Raw genomic sequence first — 21,990 nt, forward strand, 5'->3', positions numbered from 1 at the left:
CGAGGGAGCGGCCCTGGGCGCGGCCCCGGCCATCGATCCGTGCCACTTCCCCTAATGGCCCGTCTCTTCCTCCTCCTCCCCCTCCCCCTCCCCTAGGGCGGATCGTCCCCCGGCCTCCCTGCATGTGAGAGACCGGGACGGCGTCTCGGACGGAGCCGGGCCGCGGGAGGGCTGAGCCGGGAGCCGCCGCCGGAGGAGCGGAGGCTTCGGGGAGCGCTTCCTTCCCACCGCCCGCACCGCCGTGCGCGGCAGCCGCAGCATGGAAGCCATCGCCAAGTACGACTTCAAAGCCACCGCGGATGACGAGCTGAGCTTCAAACGGGGGGATATCCTTAAGGTAAGTGGAGGGTGGGGGCTCGGGAGTTCCCTCGCTCGCCCTGGGCTGTGCAGCTTCTCTGCGAGCCTCTTCCTGTCCGTCAGACCTGACCCTCTTTCGTGTCCCCGCCAAACGCCATCTCCTTTTAACGGGGCACCCCAAGATTTCCTCAACCACGGTCTGACCTCTTTTAAGAGCAGGAGGCTGTTTCATTTCTGTGCTAAGTGTGCATCCCAAAGACTCACGTTTCTCTCTTCCGAGATTGGAATATTTGAAAACTTAGTCGTAAACATGGTAGCATGTAAGCAGAAGTACAGGATAATCTCTACGCTGAATTCCCTTCTACGAGAGGAAACCCCTTAAAGTAATCAAGATCAATTTAGTGTTCATTTCCTTTGCCTCCTGCCAAGGATTCCAATATCAAAGAACAGTGATTAGATTATTTCTCCATAGATAATCTTTTAGCATCAGGCTGTCAAATATTGGTGCTGAGTTTTATCTTCAGTCCTGATGAACTCGAGTGATAAGCTTGTGGCTGAATATTTAATGGATGTAAGTGGATGTTGGAGCGCATTAGAGGAATTTTGGTCTATAGTTCTTTCAATATATCAAAGGCTTTTTAGGCTTCATCTTGACTATATTAAAGGAATTTGAAAAATATTTGAATTTCTAAAACTTTATTTAAAACAACTGGACACACAGAACAAGCCCAAAACTTTATTTTGGGGGGGAATAAAACACAAAACTCCATAGTGATTTGGCCTCAGTGAAGCATGGCTCTGGGCTTTGTTGCTTCCAAGTAATAAGAGCCATATTGCATATGGAGTTTCATTCAGAGTCAGTATTTCTCCATAAACATATAAGATGGGCTGTACCTTCCTAGTGTGATGTATGTAGTATTAAAGTATTTTAAGCTGCTTCTTTCTAAAACGCTTTGAGTAGAAACTGTTTTGAGAGGTGCCTATTCTGCAGATGTAAGGCTGTAACTTTGCATATGCCGACAAATCAAATCCTGGAGACCTCAATGGGATTACTTATCTGCTCAAAATTTTTATCAGGGAAGGGCTTGATTTAACTACTATTTTAAGATAAGTTGGAAAAAACAGCTTCTACATGTAAACTTAATATGTGTCTTTTATAGCTGATATTTCAATAACATAACTGTGGCTTTGTTAAAAGTGCAGTAATAGTGTGTGTGGCCATCAACAGATAAAGGTTGCAAAAATGTATCATGCTTTGAGATTGTTAACTTTTAAAATAATTGCATCTGTATATATCCTACACATCCCTGGCCCGTAATTGGCCTAAAAATGCCTGTTAGGTCTATATGCCGCAATTCCAGTGTTTATGTAAATTACCAGAATATTTCCTTTTGCTGTTTTCAAACATTTGAGACTGTCAGAATTTTAGAAGTCTTCTGTGATAACCTTGCACTTATTTTTCTTAACCTAAGCTATATTCTTCTGTTTTGGGTTACTACTAGCTACCCTCAGCTTTTATAGTGTATTTGAAGTAGAGCATAGCTGAAGTCAGCTTGTAGAAAATCCTGAACAGGAAGGAAAAATAAAGTATAGCTTATTTTGAAGTGTATTCTTAATTATTTTCATCTAGTTTTGGTGTAGAAGTTTGCTGAAGTACATGAAAAAAAGGTCTTGTAAAATTTGCAATTTTCTAAAACTTCTCTAAGAATTAAAGGAAAAATAACTTCTTTAGACTTTTGAAAGTTTAGTCTGTGCTAAAACTTACAGCTGCACACAGTGGCTGATAGTAAGATGATCTTGAGTCCTAGCCACTTGATGTCATCCCATTGATAGAAATTTTGTCAGAATAATAGAAACATGGTGGTATATATGCTCTTACACTACATTAATCATTGTATTTTTCCTAGAATACAGAGAGGCATTTTACTACTCTATACAAAACCTAGGCTGAACACTTCTTCAAAGCATTGATAAACAGTTCTTCAAACTGTATTTCCTTTCAGCTCTTATTCTGAAAACAACTACAAATTTTACATATTTACTTCATAGATGAGTAAACAGAGTCATAGAAATGGTAAATAGCTCAAGATTATCCCTAAAGTTAGTGAAAACTCCGAAGAGTTTCAGGAATCTTTCTTCAGCACATAGTTGAGATGAGTTCTGTGCAGCATGGTAAGGTTCACTGTCCAAAGCTGGCAAATTTCAGACAAATTAGGCAAAACCAATTAGAATTGTTACAGTTCACTTTACTCAAACTGACAAACTTCTGTGGTGCTTTGTCATTTTGAAAGTCTGGTTCACTTCAAATGTGTTTCAGGTTGTGGAAATTAATTTCCGTCAGACATGCCAGGTCTGTTTTGTTAGTACTTTGCTCATGACTGAGAAATCTCAGGGTATCCCATTCATGTGCCTCATGTGACCTGTCTTATTAATAAGGTCAGTCCTGCTGCCTTTGAATGAATTGGGAAGAGAAATAAACTTGTAACATGTTGAATGCACCTGCACGCTTTGATCTTTAGATATCCCTTGCTGAAGCGCACATGTAAGTTGACGTGTAGTGAAGACTTCTTTAAATCCAAGCTATTAGACACCTGACTTGATGCACCTCCAGAAAGCCAACTTAGTTTGATGGCATATATGATGATGGTGAAGGATTGTTCCGTAACTGAAATGTTATGCCTTGGCCACACTAAGGAAAGAACAAAATCTCTAATGCTTGAATTCCCACTCCTCAGAAGTTCATGTTTCTCTTTGGGGAGAGAAGGCAAAGATGCATGCTGTCTGACTCCCTCTGATTTCAGCAGATAACTTGCCTATGATGTCATGGTGCCATTACTGCTGCATACCCACATATTCAGGACTTGATTGAAAAGCATTTGAACTGTAGCCATTAAGCTGGTTGTTAGTAATCTTGTGGCTGGTTTCCAAAAGTGAGTGAAGATAGTTGACCTTTGGCTTGCAACTGTAAAACAGCTGAGTGAAGAGGAAAAGTGCTTGGCCTTTTCCTTTGTGGGCACTATATGGTAAAAGCTGCTTCTATGATTTTTGCAACCCTGGCAGTACACTGCATCCTCTTATCCTTTTGTCTAGTGGTTCTATAGCAGTGTGTGGTATTGCCATTCAGGAGATGCAAACTGATAGCTTGCTTTAAACTTTTTAAATACACTACATTCTACTTGCTGAGCCTTTTCCAGAGAAAGGAAAGCTTGCTGCTTCCTTCTGTGTCTTCTGATTACAGTACAGTGCTGCAGCTCTCCAGATCACCGTTCTTTCCATGTACTGGTGGTTGCTTCACAAAAACTTGTTGGTGACTGGCATCCTATTAGGGGTGTGAAGATAGCCTGTCCTATTATTTAAAAAAGTGAAAAAAGGAAACTGAGTGATTCCTACTTGAAATTTTGATTTACTGTTTTTCACTTTGAATAGTCGATGGTTGTCGTGATGCTTTTTCTGTCTTTTCCCCTTCCACTTGCTGTGTTTATTGAAGTTGGGAGTAGTGAACTTCAGTCTCTATATTTGTTATTCATGTTTTATGTCCCCAAAAACTATTGTATTTCTCGCAGCTTCTGGTTTTGTTGGCCTTGTGCTAACTGGCAAGTATCCAGACCTAAAGTGTGCTAATACTTGCTGGTGGTTTGGCAGGAGCTGGGCTGGGTGGAAGGAGAGAAGAAAAATCATCAGTCTTTCTCTCATCTCATCATCATTTCTTTTCTCTATTCCTCCTACACCTAATCTGAAGTGTACAGTTAATACCATGGTGCTCTGATAACCATTTCTGCATGGTTAATACAGAAGCACTAAATATATTCATGAATATCTTGAATGTTAGAATTGTGGTGGTGTGTTTTTTTTTTAAAAAAACCCACTCCATTTCCTCTTTCTCCTTCTGTTGTAGGGTTGGGGCATAGCTGGAAAGTGATCTTCTGAAGAACTGAATAAGTTCCTGTTCCCAGTAGCTGTCAGCATAATTAATTCAGGGGCACTTACAGATTGTTTTTATGAGTAAAATTATTCAGGGAGTGTTTTAAATAGAGGGCCATCATCTTCAATTTTGGGGTTTTGACTTTTGTGTGACACACAAGCCAGCTTCTCTATATGCTAAAAGAAGGAATTCCTTGATAGGATTTTGATCACTTGACAATTTTGTTCAGCAAAGTCAAGATTTTTTTTTTTTCCTACTCTGATCATAGACTTGACAGTCACTGCAGGTTCTGTTCACGTGATTGTTTGCCACCAGATTTATTTTCTTTCTGTCAGCCTTTAAGAGGATTGAGTGTTTGCAAACAGTTGATGCTGAGATGGCATTTTCAGTTCCTGTATGAATACCATTTTTCTGTGTCTGGATACAGTGAAACAATTTTGAATAGAGGGAGGAGCATGATGAACAAGGGGAGCATGGTCTCCCTTCTCTTCTTCATCATCCCTTGTCTTTGACCTCATCTGCATTGGCTGTTATGTCATGGTGTCTGTGCTAGAGAACAGAAGTTTATGGCCTGCTGAAGAGTAGTGCAAAGACTTTTCCTCTGTTTTGGGGAAAAGTCATTCTCATCCTTCCTCCCTTCCTTACACACTTCCTTCATCTTTCCCCATTTTTTGTAAGGGGGTGAACTCAGTGTGCTCTTGATGATTTTAATATGTGAGAGACAGTTTTCTGAATTAATGATTCAGGCAAATTGCAAGCACCATGTGCTCTACAGTGAAATAGGTCAAATATTAGAACAGGTTGCCCAGAGAAGTTGTGGAATCCCCATCCCTGGAGATACCCAGGCAAGTCCCTGAGCACTCTGATCTAATTAGACTGGTTTTGAGCAGAAGGATGGATTTGGTGACTTCCAGAGGCCCTTCCAACCTACGTTTTGCTGTGACTTAGCTGTGAGTGGCAACTCTGTTGTGACAGTTGATTTGTAAAGGTGCACTTAGGTCACGTTCCTTGGCTGGCAGCCTTGAATGAAGGTTGTATTTGTCATCAATATGTGATCAATATTGCAGTCTAAGAAGACAAAACTGTCAGAAAATTACAGAGGCTCATAAGGACAAGTGCAGTTATCTTAAATATAGTTGATTTGGCATCCTGGCAGTTGGAGATATGTGTTACACAGAGATGCTGCTGTAAGAGGTTGCATTCTTCTGGTCTACCCAACTATTCAATGCCTATCTTTTTAGTACAAACTTCCCAAATATTATTGTTCTTATGTATGGTAGTAATCTGAAGGTGGGATGTGTTTTATTAGCCAACTTCTCTAGGCATGAGGGGGAAGGGTTGTGGGAAGAAACTACCTAACCTCCACAAGGTGCGTGTGCCCAAAAAAGAAAGCACTCGTGTTTGTAAATGAGCTTGGACCTGCGTAGAGCAAGATCGCGTTGCTGAAGGTGTCTCTATGAAGAAGACATAAATACAGAGTATTCCAGACTGAAGGTGTAAAGCAGTCTTTGCAAGCAAGAAGTAAACACATTCCTCCATAAAAATTGCATCTTTATTTTTATTTAGTAGCTATTTGTGATGATTATTTAAACTTGTCACTGAAAACAAAAAAACGAGCTCCTGTGAGCTGTGTGCAGCCCGAAGCCTACTGGAGTTTTGAATGTCAAACGACACTGATTAAAGCTAGTGGTCAGCTCAGCTAATTTTATTATATTGACTTAGCATGTATTGCATTCTGTTATAACCAGGGGAAATGATGCTAATTTGAAGCTTCAGCTGCCTTTTGCCAATTTAATAGAAGTGCTATTGTTACAGCTTCTCTGCGAGGTCCAGCTTTTGATATGACTGGTGTGACAGACTTCTGAAAAGTGTTAGCACAGACATATCAGCAAATCAAATTTTGGCTTGCTAAATTATTTATCTTTGTTCAACATGCGTGTCAAACTGCAACCAATGTGACGTGTTTTTATTTACTGGCAACACAAAAATGTCATCTCCCCTCTGGGTCAGTGACATTTCTCTCATGATCACTATATGATGAGGGAATGTCTGAGAATTTCAGATCAATAAAATCTGTTATTCTGAGGGACATCCCAGGTGTTAATGGACTAACTTTGATTTAGGGGTTTTTTTAAATGGAAATGGTAAAAGCTTGATCACAGTTGAGGGAAGAAAAGAAGGATTATGACTTCTAATGGCATGTATAAAGGATTGAGAGTGTCATAAATGTAAGTATTTGTAGTTTTCCAGTTTCTGTGCAGAGCCCTGCTAAATGGGGGAGGAGGAGGGATCCTGTATGTAGTGAAATTCAGACTTTTCTGATTTCTTGCTGTAATCAGTAAGGATCCAACTAAGTGAGAAGAGATAAGGAATCCAGTTTGTCTGTGGACAGTTCAGCCTAACATAAGCAGTGAACTATATAACCCCTTGATAAAATCCCTTGTGCTTTAAAGTTGCTAGTGGCTATATACCAGAAGTCAATAACTAAAGCCTAAACCTCAGGAAAAAATGTGCTGGGCAAAACTAATTCTATTTCTTTGAAAATGAAAGAAAATTAAGCATTAGTCCCCTAACAACACTGGAGCCAAAAATCTTGCAATCTCACATTGAGCAAAAAGTGAACCTAATTCATCAAACATGATGAATTTTACAATATAAATCTAAACTGGAGGAACTATTAAAGATAACATTAGGATGCTTTCACAATTGTTGTGAGACTGAACTGTTGTGTTAATTTAAGGCTGTTATACCAATGATGCCAGATTTCCATGCTTAACTTGCTGGTTACCTCTGAATTAAAACCTTTGCTAAATTGTTAATGATTTTGTTTATGTAGGTCTTGAAAGATTTGAAAAATCAAAGCTAGTTCTAGAGCCATAACAAAAAATAACTTTACAAAAGCCAAACAAACACCCCTACTTCCCCCCCACCCCCAAAAAAAGCACATTTAAAACCATTCACATAATTGGGCATCAGCAAAGAATTTGGCAACATACATGAACTAGTTGAGATGAGTTTTGTTTTAGTTTTTCCTGCGTGACTGTGTATGTAGCTTCACATTTCTTCTGGTCTGTGGTATTGAATTGCAGAACGTCCTTTCCAGGTTTGCAGCAGAGTGTTGTTAAAGCAGTAAGCAGAAATAAGAGGAGTTTGTCGTGCCTCTCTGCCTAGAGGATTACAGATGTCTGCACTGTGTAGTGAAGAGATGAGACTGTATCTTCTGTAGCTATGTCCAAGCTAACTTTCAGGTAGCTGGAGTAATGATAACCACATTACGGGATTCAGCATGATTTACAAAACTTACACAGGACTGTGGATGAATACTTAGCCTGTGCTTAGTTCTGTGTTACAAGGTGTGTGCTACATTCATGTCTGAGCTGGCTACTCTGGAGGTCTTAATTAGCAAGGTGTGTAGCAAAGGATAAGCCTATTTCCCCTCTTCCCCCCTGCCCTCGCTCCCTTCTTTCAGTGCTGGTGGGATAGGTGCTAGCCAGAGAGATGAAGCTGTGATTTGTGAATGTAATGTTTAGGTAGAAAAGTGACCAAGGAAATGCATTTGTTCTTCCTCTGATGCCTAATCTTATGGACTTAAGAATTGAGCTTTTGTGTAATAATCCATTTCACTGGGGCACTAGTGAAAAGAGGTACTAGGTCTCAATTTTATTTTTTACTTGCTTTATTTAGCATTTTGTTGGGAAAGCTGCCTTTGATCTCTTATCATTTCCAGTTTTCTCTGAAAATTCTGTTAAATTCAAAATGCAAATGAGTAGGTGACTTGTATGCGTTCTGCATTTCTATGCAGATCAGCAAACTGATACTGCAGTAGTTTGATACACAAGTTCTTATCTGCAGCTTTATCCCCCAGCAGTTCTTGCTCTTTCATTTCCTTTGCTAGCTCTGCAGTGGCAGTTAACATTATCTCCCAAGTTGGTCAAACATCAGTGACTAGAATATACACAAGGAAATAAAAATGTGGTTTTTAGATCCTTTGGGCCTTGGGAGAGAAAATAGGATAGGAGAATACTTTCTTCTTCTTTTTTTTTCCCTCCCCTTCATGATCTACAGTGTGGAGAATGCTGTATAAAGTTGTTCCTTTCCCTCAAATATCCGTATCTTTTTAGATGGAACAGCAGCATTGTCAATCTCAATCTGTCAAGCTTCAAGCTGCACTTTGTTTGTCACATTCTAGGCTCATGCCCTGTTGCTGAGTATTTAAAGTACTGCTCATGAGTGGAGCATGCCTTCAACTTTGAAGTCATCTTGTAACACCTCATAAGAGTAGGTGTTTAAATGGAATAGAGAAACGGTTGTAAAGCAGACTGTCTGTGGTGGAGCCTGAACTTGTTCCCATGTCTCATATGCATGATTGGTGCCACCATCTGACAACTCAAGTGAGAATTGGTTTAACAAACTTAAGAATGTATTTTTTCATGGTGACATGTGCTAAACACACGGGGTTGTACAGCTGAGCTCTAATAGAGCAAAAAGTGAACTGACAGTCTCCAAAACTGCTCATGATAATTATTTTTAGGATATTTATATTTCTGAAACCCAGATGCTACTCTACAATGCTTCCTGATTAGTTACTAGATGCATCTGAAATTTGCATTTTAAATGGTTGTGTTCATAATTTTCCTCAGCCTGTATTTCTCTCTTTACTAAAAGAATAGTGTTTTTATGTGGATACTAAATAAAAGCTCATTTTAAAAATGTCTTAAATGTCTTGAAGAGCCTAAGAGGCTTTTTTTCCCGTTAAGGAATGATTGGTCACTTGAGTCTCTGTACCTGATCTTGGATCCTTTTGTCTCCAATTGTTTGAGGTTGTGAAAACAGACAGTCCTGTCATTGAAGATCCATCAAATCAGTTGGTTTTTTGATCCCATCAGGGAGGGTCAGGATGGTGACTGGAATAAGGCAAAAGTTAGGACTGCTATTTTGTCTAGGAAGTAGATTGTCAGGCTCTGTAGAGTAATTAATTTATAATTGTGATGTTCAAACATTACTGACCTTTATAAATAAAATATAGAAAGAGAATACTTAACAGAGTAGATTTATTCTGTTTGTACCTGCTGCATTTAGCTTCTTTGCATGCGTTCATGTCAGCATGCACGCTTTGTCGTGAACTGCGTGTTGGCTCCACTGCAACTGGACCTCATGCAGAGAGCAGAAAGCATTTTTTTTAAGTTCAGCTGAACTATAATTATACGGTTTGTCTCTAAAACCTCTTATTTAAATAATTTGTCTCTGGAATTCATGCTTTCTGCATTGAGCCAACCTACTTCTTGCTCTAACTCGTACTAAAACTCTACAGGTTTACATGTGGGGGGGGGGGGGGGGGAAAGTGCTGCTGTTATGCAAAATTGTTTCCCTTGGGAGGAAAGGGGGGAATTCTTCATGAGTTATGTATGAGCCAGCAGGTTCCACTAATCATAGCAGCTCTGCTAGTGCAGAAGATTTGGTCTAAGCTAGTCAGCCCTCTGATTTGTGAGAAATTGGCACAAAATTTTAAGCCATACAACTGCTGAGCTTCAGTAGGTTTTTCCATTCTAGCTCCTTATGTGCAGTCAGATTTTGAGTATTCTTTTGTTACCTACACTTCTTTAGCATAAATATGAAAGTGATATTTTAACCATTTGATCTGGCTTTTACATTCTGCTGTTAACACTAGATTATGGTCTGCTTGGAAAGAGCTAGGCTTAGATTCCAGGTTTAAGTGAATTTATTTCAGAATACTAAGAAGGATTTTAAGCTGCAGAAGTGTGCATCTTTTGCTAGTGTCTCTGGAAAATCTGCCACTTTTAAGTAAGAGGTATTTCCCTGCGCTCCTGTGTAGTTCAGGTCTTTTGCTCTAATCTTTACTACTACTGGGGGCATAACTAATCAGGGAAAACTCCCAAATTCTTGGGCGGGGGCGCAGGGAAGGCAAACAAGTGCTCAAAGTGAGTCCTAACTTGCAGAGGAAGGGAAGAAACAAATGCAAGGGGGAAAATGAGGAGAAAGAGGCAGCCGTGATGGAGACAAGTACAATGAAAACTTTTGAAGGTGAAATTTGGCATTTAAAATGTTGTTGGTTTTTCCCAACCTTGCCTTCAAACAGTACTTGAATTTTGGTGAGATGAACATCAGTGTGACAAACGTGCCTTGTTGAGGCAATATCAGGAAAACCTGTTGTGCACATATTCCATGGCTAAATTTTATGTTTCTGTAATGTTTTGCATGTCCTTGAAGAATACTTTGTCAAGACGTATCCTTAGCCCTGGAAGTGATAAAGCATGGACTGGCAATTCAGGCTCTCTTCTGACCACTGGAATGGAGGAAGCAGAAGTTGCTGCTTCTTCCTCCTTGTGTTCACTTCTGTCCTTATTTCTTAAAATATATTTTGTACCCATGACTCTGCCCTACCTCTGAAACTATAGTTTGTCAAAAACTAATGTGTGGATTTGTCTGTTTTGACTATTTGTGCCAGGGTGCTTAAACTTTCTTCCAGCATCAAACTGTTTTGACACTTCCGTACTTCTTAGCAAGAAGTGATACCTTCCTCAGTTTTTTTCCTGAAAATTGCCTTTTAGGTTGAGTGTAACCTGCTGTCTGCCAGGATGGATAGATGAAGACTGTTGTGAGTCTACCTAGGAAGACCCAGATTGAAACTAGCAACTGTCTTTATAGGGTCACAAAGAATAGAGATAACCAGAGTGATTATAGTTGACCCATCTTTCCTGGCTTCCACCCCTTCCTTTACAGCCTGTTATATCTGGAAATCTTGCAAGCTGTTACCTTCACTCAGTTTATCTAGGTAATGTAAAAAGGAAGAACATAGGTAAAAAGAGGCTTCCGATGTATCTATAAACTTTCTTGAGCTTTCTTTTCCTTGAAAAGCTTGTGTTTCATTCCACCTCTCTCTGTTTGGATTACAAACATGTTCATGATGCTGCAGTAAGATTAGAGACACTGTTGATGCTATTTGCATTGAGTAATAAGTTCCCTGTAAAGCTTATTTGTTGAGAAGAAAAGTTATTTTTAACTTTCAGAAAAGCTGAAGTTATTAAAGATAGGCAATATGTTGATAAAAGAGTTTCTCTATAGTCTGGTCGGCTACTGAAATCTACCCATGGGTGACTTATGTGAGTTTTATATTAGCATTCTGTGGAAGTGTCTGAGCTAGTGGTCAACGGCTCAGTGTCCAAATGGAGACCAGTGACAAGTGGTGTCCCCCAGGGGTCCGTACTGGGACTGGTGCTGTTTATTATCTTCATCAGTGACAGACAGTGGGATTGAGTGCACCCTCAGCAAGTTTGCAGATGACACCAAGCTGAGTGGTACAGTTGACACACAAGGAGGACGAGATGTCATCCAAAGGGACCTGGGCAAGCTGGAGAGGTGGGCCTGTGTGAACCTCATGAGGTTCAACAAGGCCAAGTGCAAGGTCCTGCACCTGGGACGGGGCAGCCCCTGATATCAGGACAGGCTGGGGGATGAAGGGATTGAGAGCAGCCCTGCGGAGGCTGGGCGTACTGGTGGATGAAAAGCTGGACATGAGCCAGCAATGTGCGCTTGCAGCCCAGAAAGCCAACCATATCCTGGGCTGCATCAAAAGCAGCGTGGCCAGCAGGTCGAGGGGGGTGATTCTGCCCCTCTACTCTGCTCTGGTGAGACCTCACCTGCAGTACTGCCTCCGGCTCTGGAGCCCTCAGCACAAGAAGGACATGGAACTGTTGGAGCGGGTCCAGAGGAGGCCACCAAAATGATCCGAGGGCTGGAGCACCTCTCCTGTGAGGACAGGCTGAGAGAGTTGGGGTTGTTCAGCCTGGAGAAGAGAAGGCTGCGGGGAGACCTTATTGCGGCCTTTCAGTACTTAAAGGGGGCCTATAGGAAAGATGGGGAGAATCTTTTTAGCAAGGCCTGTTGTGACAGGACAAGGAACAATGGATTTAAACTAAAGAAGAATAGATTCAGACTGGATATAAGGAAGAAATTTTTTACAATGAGGGTGGTGAAGCACTGGAACAGGTTGCCCAGAGAGGTAGTGGAGGCCCCATCCCTGGCAACATTCAAGGTCAGGTTGGACGGGGCTCTGAGCAACCTGATCTGGTTAAAGCTGTCCCTGCTCAGTGCAGGGGGTTGGGCTGGATGGCCTCTAAAGGTCCCTTCCAACCCAAAGCATTCTGTGATTCTCTTTCCCATGAGAGTATAGTTCTAGACCCTTTTGGGCTCTGTAGTTTAAAGTCCTCACAAAGCAAATACAATTATACCATTTTCTTAGTTTGCTTTGAATCTGACTGGATTTAGCTGGTTTTTGTTCAGGATTGCAGTCCAAAATGAGAAGTCTGGCCATACCTCATCAAACTTTTGTAAACCCACCTGTTTTCCCTCAGTCATGGTCCCCAAAACTCCTGATTTTCTAAGGGGGGGAGGGGGCATCATTCAAATGAGCAGAGCTAGCTCTTGTGTCCTAATGCAGGAACACGTGACACTACTGGGGTGTGCTTTGGTTTGCCAAGGGTTTTTCACCACTATCATAGACAGATCTGAGCTGACCTTTTACACAGCCCTTGTACCATGTTGACAACTACCCGTATTAGTCAGCTCTCTCCTACTCAGTGTTCATTGCCACAGATAATAGTAAGTTTATTATATCTTTATAATGGATTATGCTTTAGACTTTCTCCTATGGAAGTAAATTCTACCCTTTATAATGTTAAAATACTGTCCCATGTAATTCTGGGAGCAGTTCCCATCTGAAATGAATGATATGCAATTTTCATGATTAAAAGTAAAAGAAAACTCCACACATATAATGTTCCTCTATTCTCTGAATGTCTGTACTATTTGCCATTAGAGACTGAGCTAGATGGACCCCTTGAGTGCTGGCTGTATTGCGCGAGACATTTAGCACTGGACATCATCTTCTTCCTTGTATGAGGTCTTGGCTTCTTATAGTCAAGCTTTAGTGACTTTCTCAGCTGGAGGCTGTATCTGGACTATTGTGTTTTAGCACCCACTGATGGCCACACCTTCTGTGCATCTTTCTAAACCCATTTTGAATCCATCTGTACATTATAGCGTTAAATTCCCATAATGTAAACATGTACTGTGTGGAAAGAATTTATTCCCTTTGGTTTGAAACATGCTACCTGGGAATCTTACTTACTTTTTTTTTCTCTTCTGTGCCCCTCCCCTTGCAAGATATGGTAGGAAAACATTGTTCCCTGTACTTCCCATGGGGAGAATAGATTTGCAGATGTTGTCTGTCGCTTTTTTTTTTTTTTTCTGAGAAGCAAGTTGGGGGAGCCTGATCTCCTGTAGTGCAAAACCATTCCATACTTCAATTTATCCTTATTCCTTTCTCAATGTTTTTAGTTCATTTTAGTATTTTTTGAGATGGATTGAGTGTAGGTACTCAGAGTATTCAGGGGCTGACACAGAACAGATTTACAGTGTCAAAATACTTGTTTTGGTTCTTTCTTAACAGAATATTAGGTAATGTTTCTAATTTGTTTTCAGATTACTACCCCCATGATTCCAGGATGTTTGGTGAGGAGTAATAGTTTGTTTAAAACCTATAGCTTCATGTAGTTACAGTTCTTTGGGGTTTTTGGTTGTGTTTTTCCTCATGCATGTTATTTTGCATATTGTATTTAATCTGACATTTATCACTTGGTCTTGTAGTATTAAAAGTTACCCATGCAACTCATCAATTTTAAGGTTTGAGTATGCTTAATAACTGTCTTGGCGAACTTTGCCACTTCACTCCTCTGTCACCTTCTCAGATCACTCGTGAAGCTGTTGAACAGCGTAGCCCCTCCTGGGATCCCTGTGGTACAGCCTCCCTCCACTGTGGATGCTGACCCTTCAGTTTCTGTGTTAACCTTATATTAAGTCACTGTGGGGGGGCTGGTGTTAGTTCCTGTGTCATTAACATGTCCATTTGTGGAGATGAGTAGCCAAAAACCTGAGTTTGTTTTTTTGTTTTAATGAAGCAACCCACATAAAACCTAGAAAAGCCTGAGTCTTGGCCTTGCAACTATTCTAGTTTATCTCAATTAGTGATTCATCTGTCTTCTATATGGAGTTATATTTTTATTCTCTCTTGCCACTGATTAAATGGAGGTCTGAGGTGAAGACTGCTTTTTGCTTTTATAGCTTTGCCAGAAGAGCCCAGCTTCCAAACAGCTGCTTGACAGTCAACTTAATTGGATAGCTGTATTTCCAGGGAGGTTTTATGGCTGCATACTAGCAATATTGCTGCAAACCAGCTGGGACCAACTGGCATCTGTCATGTTGCAAGATGTGTATTTAATATCTGTAGATAAGGCCTGATCCTGGTTTGTGAGTACATTAGTGAGGCAGCTTCCACATATTGACGTCTTCCCAGATCTCCAATTTTGGGAAAGTTTTTGAATGCATCCACGCTAACGCATGGTCTAAAAATCCTGTTTTGTTCTGTAGGAATGATTGACCCCTGTTCAGGGCCCGGCGGGGGAGTTTTTTGTGGTCAAGGCATTGATCTCCTGATTGGAATCTCCCAGTAAAGGAGAGTTTTAGTGCCTTAGCTTTTACTGAGACTTACAATGGAGATATTGTGCTACTATAATGTATTTGGGAGCTTAAAATTAGTCTGTGGTCAAATAATATACCCTAGGGTGTCAGTGACCTGCATATTATGATATCCCTTCCAGGTTATTGCAATGGAGCCATAACGAGTTCTATTCTTGTTTTAATTTGTTCTTGACCTGGAACAGTTCTTCTAATTTGAGACACTAATTACGAGATGGTTTTAGTTATCTCTGATCTTTTCCATAAAGAATTTGGTGCCTCAGCTGTCTTGACTTCAGGATTCTGGAGCAAGTTACAGCTTTGGGCATTTAGTATCTGCATCTCTGCATTATTCATGTAAGGACAGTCTTTGATTTTCTTTTTTGCCCATAAGCCAAGAAAGCAGCAATAGAATTCTCTTGTGGAGATCTCTGGTGTTTCTAATAGTATGTTACATTAAAAAAAAAAAAAACCAAAAAACCCCCCAAACACCAACCATGTATCAGTACTTATTTATCAGTTTTATATTTCTCTATTACTCTGAGATATTGTAGGTAGTGCAACTTTTTAAATTAAAAATTGATTCCTGTATCAGTGTACTGTTTTTCTTTCTAACCCTGAGTAACTTTGGGTGTTTCTTTTCCCAGTCCATGTGATTGTGAGCTACAATGATTATTGTAGGCTCAGTCTCTTAAGTATACAAAGTTCTCCTACTCTCACTTGGTGTGAGCAAATTCCATTTAAATGTTTTATTTTCCTTTTATGAAGAGTTGGACATAAACTAATGCTATTTTATTAGCCCTGAAGTGAAAGAGGAACTTCGTAAGGGGAATTTTTTTAAAGCGTCACTTTGACGTGCAGATGTTGCCCTCATTTTTTTGCTCCTCATTTTCCCCTCTCCCTTCCCCTACAGTGCATGATTCAGAAGATTACTTTCAGTAAGTCCCCACAACTGTGGTTTTTGGACTTTTTCTAAGGTAGAATGCAAGTTAAACTTGTGTTGGAGTTCTTGGGCCTTGCACTTTCCCAGTTTAAGTCAGAGTAGGAACACTGTTTTGACACTGAAATGAGTATATGTCACAGACCGTCAGGCAGCTCTCTGGCATGCGTGTAGTTCTTACTGTATGGCGGTCATCTTTCCTCCTTTTTCAAAAGTTGAGGTTACTGGTATCTTTTCACTTTTTGCCATTCATAATGGCTTCTGACATTCCGTATGGGTTTCCTTTTGGGGTTAGATGTAGGCCATTTAGTTCTGATAGCTGTCCTTGTTTTAAAGGAATGATCCTTATTCTTCAGTATCTAATTCCTTGTTTATGGTTCAGACGTCCTCTCTAACTCCTCAGTCTATCGTTAGTTATCAAAGGATGTTCTTTTTTCAGCCTACCAAGGAGTGAATATTTTACAGGCTCTGGTGGGGTATGTGTTTTTTCTTTTCTTTTTAAAGGCTAATCCAGAAATTGTTGGTCTTTTTATGGTTAAATTGAGGCCAATGTAATTCTGAATTTTGTTATTCCAACTTTGTGAGTACAGAATTGTGGGGGTTTCATTCTGTGTACTGTTGGTTCTCCAGAAATTGAACTATCATCTCATGAGTTTGGAGAAGAAAGAAAATTGGTTTAGTGTTGACTGAATCAATACTTTCAACTAAGGCCTGTTGTGACCCAAAAATATGCTAAACTTAAATGCTATTAAAAGATTTTGGGGATATAATAGTTCATTATTCCATAGCAGACTGAAAACAATCATACATTTCTTCTTAAAATTATCATGAATTAAAGATCAACATGAGACATTAGTACACCAACCCTACTCTGTGTTTTTATAGAATTTGATGCATTTGTTCTATTGAGGTTTACGTATGCTAAAGGCATGAGTTGCTGTGAAAGCACTGAAGAAGCTTTGTGCAGCAGAGGCTGTCATTTTTGGCAGTTGTGTAAAAGCTGGGGTTGATTAAGTATATTGCCCAAGTCTTCCTAGTAAAATGACTGAGGGTACAATGTTAAGAATATTGACATATAACTTATATCCCTTATGATCAAAGAGCTAAGGAAACCTGGAAAAGAAATAAAGGGTTTATATCTGAAACAAGTTGTTTTGTTCACTTTGTAGATTTAGAAAGATAACTGAGCATAACCAGTCGGTGCAATTTGTTTTTCTTGGCTTTTAAAATTGTTAGAAACATTTCGCAAAACAACCTGTGAAGCAGAGTTGTGATTAAATATATTTTCACAAAGGTTATTTAGCTGCAAAATCCACTGAAATCCTTTTTTTTTTCCTGGGTTTGGGTTTTTGGTTTTTTGGTTTTTGATGTCTTTGCTTTGTTGACTGGTTTTTTTTGAAACTTAAGTTTGCTTCCTGCATGCCCAGAAGTTTGAATTTGGAATGTACCTGATGTCTTTGGCTAACAAGAGTCTTTCAGTACATCTGTTATTTGAAATCTTTTTCTCTTAGCAGAGCTTGACCAGGTGGAAATGACCAAAGTTGCTAAGTGAAAGTTCTGTTGTATCTCATAACAACCTCCAGTGGTGGAGTAAGAATGGACTGCTTGAACTGTCTTTGAACTTCAGGATATTAGTGCAACACCAGCATAATCCTGGCTGTTTTTTGCTTGGTGTTTGTTTGGTTTGATTTGGTTTGGGGTTGGTTTTGGTTTGGGTTTGTTTTTTTTTTAAGTGTGGCTGATGACCTGCTGGGAGCTGTGCCCGTCTTGTTGAAACATGGGCACAAGAAAATGGCAACGTGCCATATCAGGCCTTTAAAAGCAAGTCCCCTAAAAATCTTTTTCCATTAAACGGCCTCTTTATTATCCTCTCTTTCTCCCTCATTCAGTGTTATGTGGGCAGGCAGGAAAATCAATGGTGCTAATGTAATGTACAGTAAAGCTGCATCTCATTTCTTCTTGTTCGGTTCTGTTTTATGAGATTGGAGACGTTCTGTGAAATGTTTTTAAGTGGGTATAATGTTCTAGAGCCGATTGTGGAAACTGCCAGCAGTTTGCTTAGTTTGATATGTACACTTATGCTCTCATAAAGGTTTACAAGATCTCTTGGTGTGCTTTGCATTATGCAAATGTGACAGGAATGAGTCAGACGATATTCAGTGTTCTAATCAGAAACCATTTGCAAGTGTCTTCCTCTTGTGTGTGCGTGGTCCCACTAGAGAGGAAGTCTGAGCAGCTTTGCATTTACTGGAAGACAAGAAGAGTTCCCGTCTCTGTGAAATATTCTCACCCTCTGAAGATCAGCTAGATCAAGTACCTGTGCCTTTCCCTCCAATTTGAGATGTTGCTAGACATGTCAGTAAAAACAGACTAAATAAATTATATCAGTCAAAAATATGCTGGATTAAAACTGTCACTCTGCAGGTGGCAAATCTCTTATCTGAAGAATATAGTTGCAGTTCCTTAGTGGTAAATTAGTATTTTAGGTGCCGCCCTAAATGGTGTTTTTTATACTGTGGAAAACTGAGCTCTTATGTCCTGCTAAGCCAAAATGTTGTTAGTTGTATGCGCTGAAATTGCCTTGATTTGTACAGTGGAAGATAAGTTTCATTAATTTCTCTTTATTTTAGTCAACGCTCATTTATAACTGAATTTATAACCTAGTTATGAAGGTGTCTTGTTTTAAGAAAGGGTTTGTTTACATGGAGTTGGATTAAGATTCTGATAGGGAGCAAAAAATCATCCCTGACAGGAGGTTGAAGTTACACTATTGTTGGTTTTGCTGTTCTTTTTATGTAGACAGGATTGTCTGACCAGCCCTGCGGAACTGATGTGATAGGGTCTCTTCTTCTAGCTTTCGTCAGTGAACCATCCTGAAATGAAACGGCTTGAAGTGATTTTTGCAGATCTGCATGTCTTTGCCACAAAGGAGAGTTAACATTTTAAATGCACAGATAAGGTGAGGCAGCAAGTTATGCATATGTACAGACAGAGTTGAGGCAATAGAAAGAGCTTTGTGTGGATACCAACCAAATTATTAATTGTGTCTATGGCTATATAATATGTTACAAAATCATGAGGGCTGTGAGAGCGTGAACAGGCTTTTTGCAGGTTGAATTAAGACATGCTGTAAAATTATTGGCTAAGAGCAGATGCACACAAACTGTGAATGTGCTCTAAGACTTATGAGAGTAATTAGTCTGAACTGACAAGTGAACCTGCTGGTAAGAGATTGGATCTTGTGGTGCTTTTTTTTCTTTTTTTTTTTTTTCTTTCTCAGGTCTTTGCATAACTGGCTTACAATACTGCTAAACTTCACATCCAACGTCAAAGGTCTCATGTTGCAGGCTTTGATTTAGAGAACCTGAGGCTTTTGCTGACCTACAGGATAGGGCTTTTTCTGGAAAAAGTTAGGAGCTGTTAGCTGCTTGAAAAATAATTTTCCATTTATCTTATACCTACCAGTCTGGTTTTAATTGCTTGGATAATTTCTTGCTTACCTCTGTTTCCCTTAACAGTTATTTAATCTCAAGGCACCTTCCTCATCCATTCCATCATCATAGTTCTAAAATACAACATGCTTTTTTTTTCTTTAAGTTTCCCTATTGCTGATTCTTGGCCAGGTTGCACTGAGGTACCTGGGTACTGGCCACCATAATCACCCTCAGCTGTCTTGTGTATCTGAGGCTATTTCATGGTTCCCCCCAATATTCATATCCTGCAGAATGGAAGAGTTAAGGGATCATTCCATGCTGCATCTCTTTAATATGCTGTCTTAAACCAAGATTAAAACTGGCCGTTCCTGTGACTGCTTTGTGTCAAACTGGTTGCAGATGCAAATTGCTATTTTAACAGTGTTTATCCACATTATAGTAAAAATCAATAAGCAGTCTCTAGTCATGTGCAGTTTTTAGATCTTTGTTTTTCAAATGATTGCCTCTTTACTCGCTGTGTTTCCAATTAAAGCACCTGGGAATGGTATTAGGTAGAGTCTCACTAAATTAGTCTCTTAGTCTTTAATATTCTGCAACATATTAAAATTACACTGATGTATTACTTTTTCTTATTGTTTATGTAGTATGGATTGGGAGATGCCTGATTCTCCCTTCCAATATGTTATATTAGAATTGGTTAAATAGGTACAAATCTAGCAAAATACTGACTTATGGCTATGGTGAACCTTGAAAAGCTGCCTATTCTAGGAAATTGGCCTCCTGTTATCTCTGATTTCATGCTTTTTCCATCTGTCTCAAAATGAAGAGTTTAGGGCTGATCCTGGCTATGTGTGTGAGAGAGATTATGGTAATCTTATTATTCTGATCTCATTACACTTAGTCTCTAGATTTGAAAATGTCCTGGGTTTAACCCTTTTTTCAACAGCTACAAAAAATTTAGTGAAAAGGTAGTTGAGGCGTATTCTGGAAACTTCGGGTTAAAATGTTTCTATCATCCTGAAATAATCAAGCTCTCAAAGACTTTCCTAGTTAGAGTAATACGCTTTTCTTTTTTTCTAAACAGACTATCTAAAATTATGAGTAAATCAACTCATTTGTGTTATAAAGGATGAAACTCCCCCATATATGACAACAAATAAGTAATGGTTATTAAGAATTCCATTTTCAGTTTAATACTTTTTCCTCTGGGGAGTCTAAAATAAGAGGACCCTCTGCAGATCCTTAGTTCATGATAGGTCAGAATTTTTTTTTTTCTAGCTTTTCTGAAAAGAAATGGGATTTTCCAGAGTTTTGTCCCGATGTTTAACACACAAAAATATGAAACTTAATGGAGTGTCTCTCGATCTTATTACAATTACAGAGAAGTTAATGCAAGATGCTGGAAACATGTGTAGCCATGTGTTTTTAAAAGAAGGGACAACTGAATTGGAGCACTGACTTATCTAGCTTTTTAGGATCTACAGCACAACTTCACTTATTGTTACTGGGAGGTCAACTTTCATCACAAAAGGTTAACTTTCTAGTCTGTGATGGAGAAAGGGACTACTCCTGCACTGGGCTTGTACATTTTACTGAGAACACTAATGCAAATGTCAGGCGAACTTTGAGGATTACAAGAGGTCTTTGTGTTAAACTTGTGGAGGAAGCTATGTCCTTTCTGTACCAATTATGGTTTCAGGCACCAATTATGAAATAAGTGTTATTGCTTCTTCAGGCCTGTAAATGAAAGAAAGCAAAATGACAGCTGCTGATTGTGGGAGTTAAAAGGCAAATATGATTCTTTGTCTTTAAGAGGCTTGCATTTTATTGTAATGCCTGTTCAAACAGATTCATAGGATATTTGAGATTTTATTGTACTACACCAATGGACTTCTAGATTAGATACTGCAGGGAACTCTTTTTAAAGCATTTGAGTGTTGCTCTGACTGTTCTACTGGTCATCTTTGAACATCAAGCATATTTGCCAGTTCCCATCCTGACATTGCATTTGGAGGACAGGGAAGAAGATTGGAAAGGATGGGGAAAAGATGTGTTAGTACATCAAACAAAGCTGGCATAGAAGGAAGCCAGTTCCTTCTCCTTGTGTGTGTTCAGTCATTTTTATAGCTCATCTAAATTGGACCTTTTTGTAGAACGGTGTATATTGTTACACCTGGTTTTGCTTAGGGAGAAGCGTGCCATGCAGGAACATCACTTTAGGCAGTTGGGGCAGCAACTTGAGTACATTGAGGGTACACTTAATTAGGCTTCATTGTTTCGTAGTACAGGGACCACTTGAACTTTTTCTCCAGTTGCTAATTCCTGTGTTCTGTTGACACAAAATTCACGTAAGTGACCGAGCTCCATTGGGACTGAGCAAGTTGGGAAAAAATGGAGCCCTTGCAAATTATGGTTTGGTTTTGTTTGGGTTGTTTTTTTTCCTTCACCCTGTTCAGTCTTGACTAACTTCTCAAACACATGGGCCAGCACAGGGTAGGGATTGAGAGTGCAGAGGTGAGAATGAATGGCTGGAGGGAAGAAGGTACTGGGAGAAGCTTAACTTAGCTCTGTCAGAAACTTCACTTGTGGAATCACTGCCTCACTGCCTTGGGGACATGTCTTTGCTTTACAAACAGGATATTCTGTTTTGCGTGTCACTCTTGTGCTAGTGCAGACATTTGTAGACATTTGCACTGTGAACTGGTCAGGGAAGAGAGCCAGCAGTGGAGAGAGGGGTTTGTTGGGTTTTTGTTTGGGGTTTGTTGGGTTTTGGTTTGTTTTTTGGTTTTGGGGGTTTTTTAGCTAAGGTTGTCTCTGATTTCATTTAAAGTAGTTGTGCTGGCTGCACTGGGGGGAGACCAGCT

The 21,990-nt window shown here is 39.8% G+C and overlaps 1 protein-coding gene across 2 annotated transcripts in view; it reads left to right on the plus strand.

Annotated features, from left to right (window-relative positions):
• Positions 1 to 210: 210 nt before the first annotated feature.
• GRB2 (growth factor receptor bound protein 2) overlaps positions 211 to 21,990 on the plus strand; it is a 49,431-nt gene continuing 27,651 nt past the window's right edge. For both annotated transcript variants that reach the window (XM_075719475.1, XM_075719476.1), the window contains exon 1: positions 211 to 337. In XM_075719475.1, coding sequence (XP_075575590.1) covers positions 260 to 337 — 78 coding nt within the window. In that variant the 5' untranslated portion in view covers positions 211 to 259. The remainder of the gene's footprint in view (positions 338 to 21,990) is intronic.

The sequence above is a fragment of the Pelecanus crispus genome, chromosome 12 (assembly GCF_030463565.1).
Source record: "Pelecanus crispus isolate bPelCri1 chromosome 12, bPelCri1.pri, whole genome shotgun sequence".
In the NCBI taxonomy this organism is placed as follows: domain Eukaryota; kingdom Metazoa; phylum Chordata; class Aves; order Pelecaniformes; family Pelecanidae; genus Pelecanus; species Pelecanus crispus.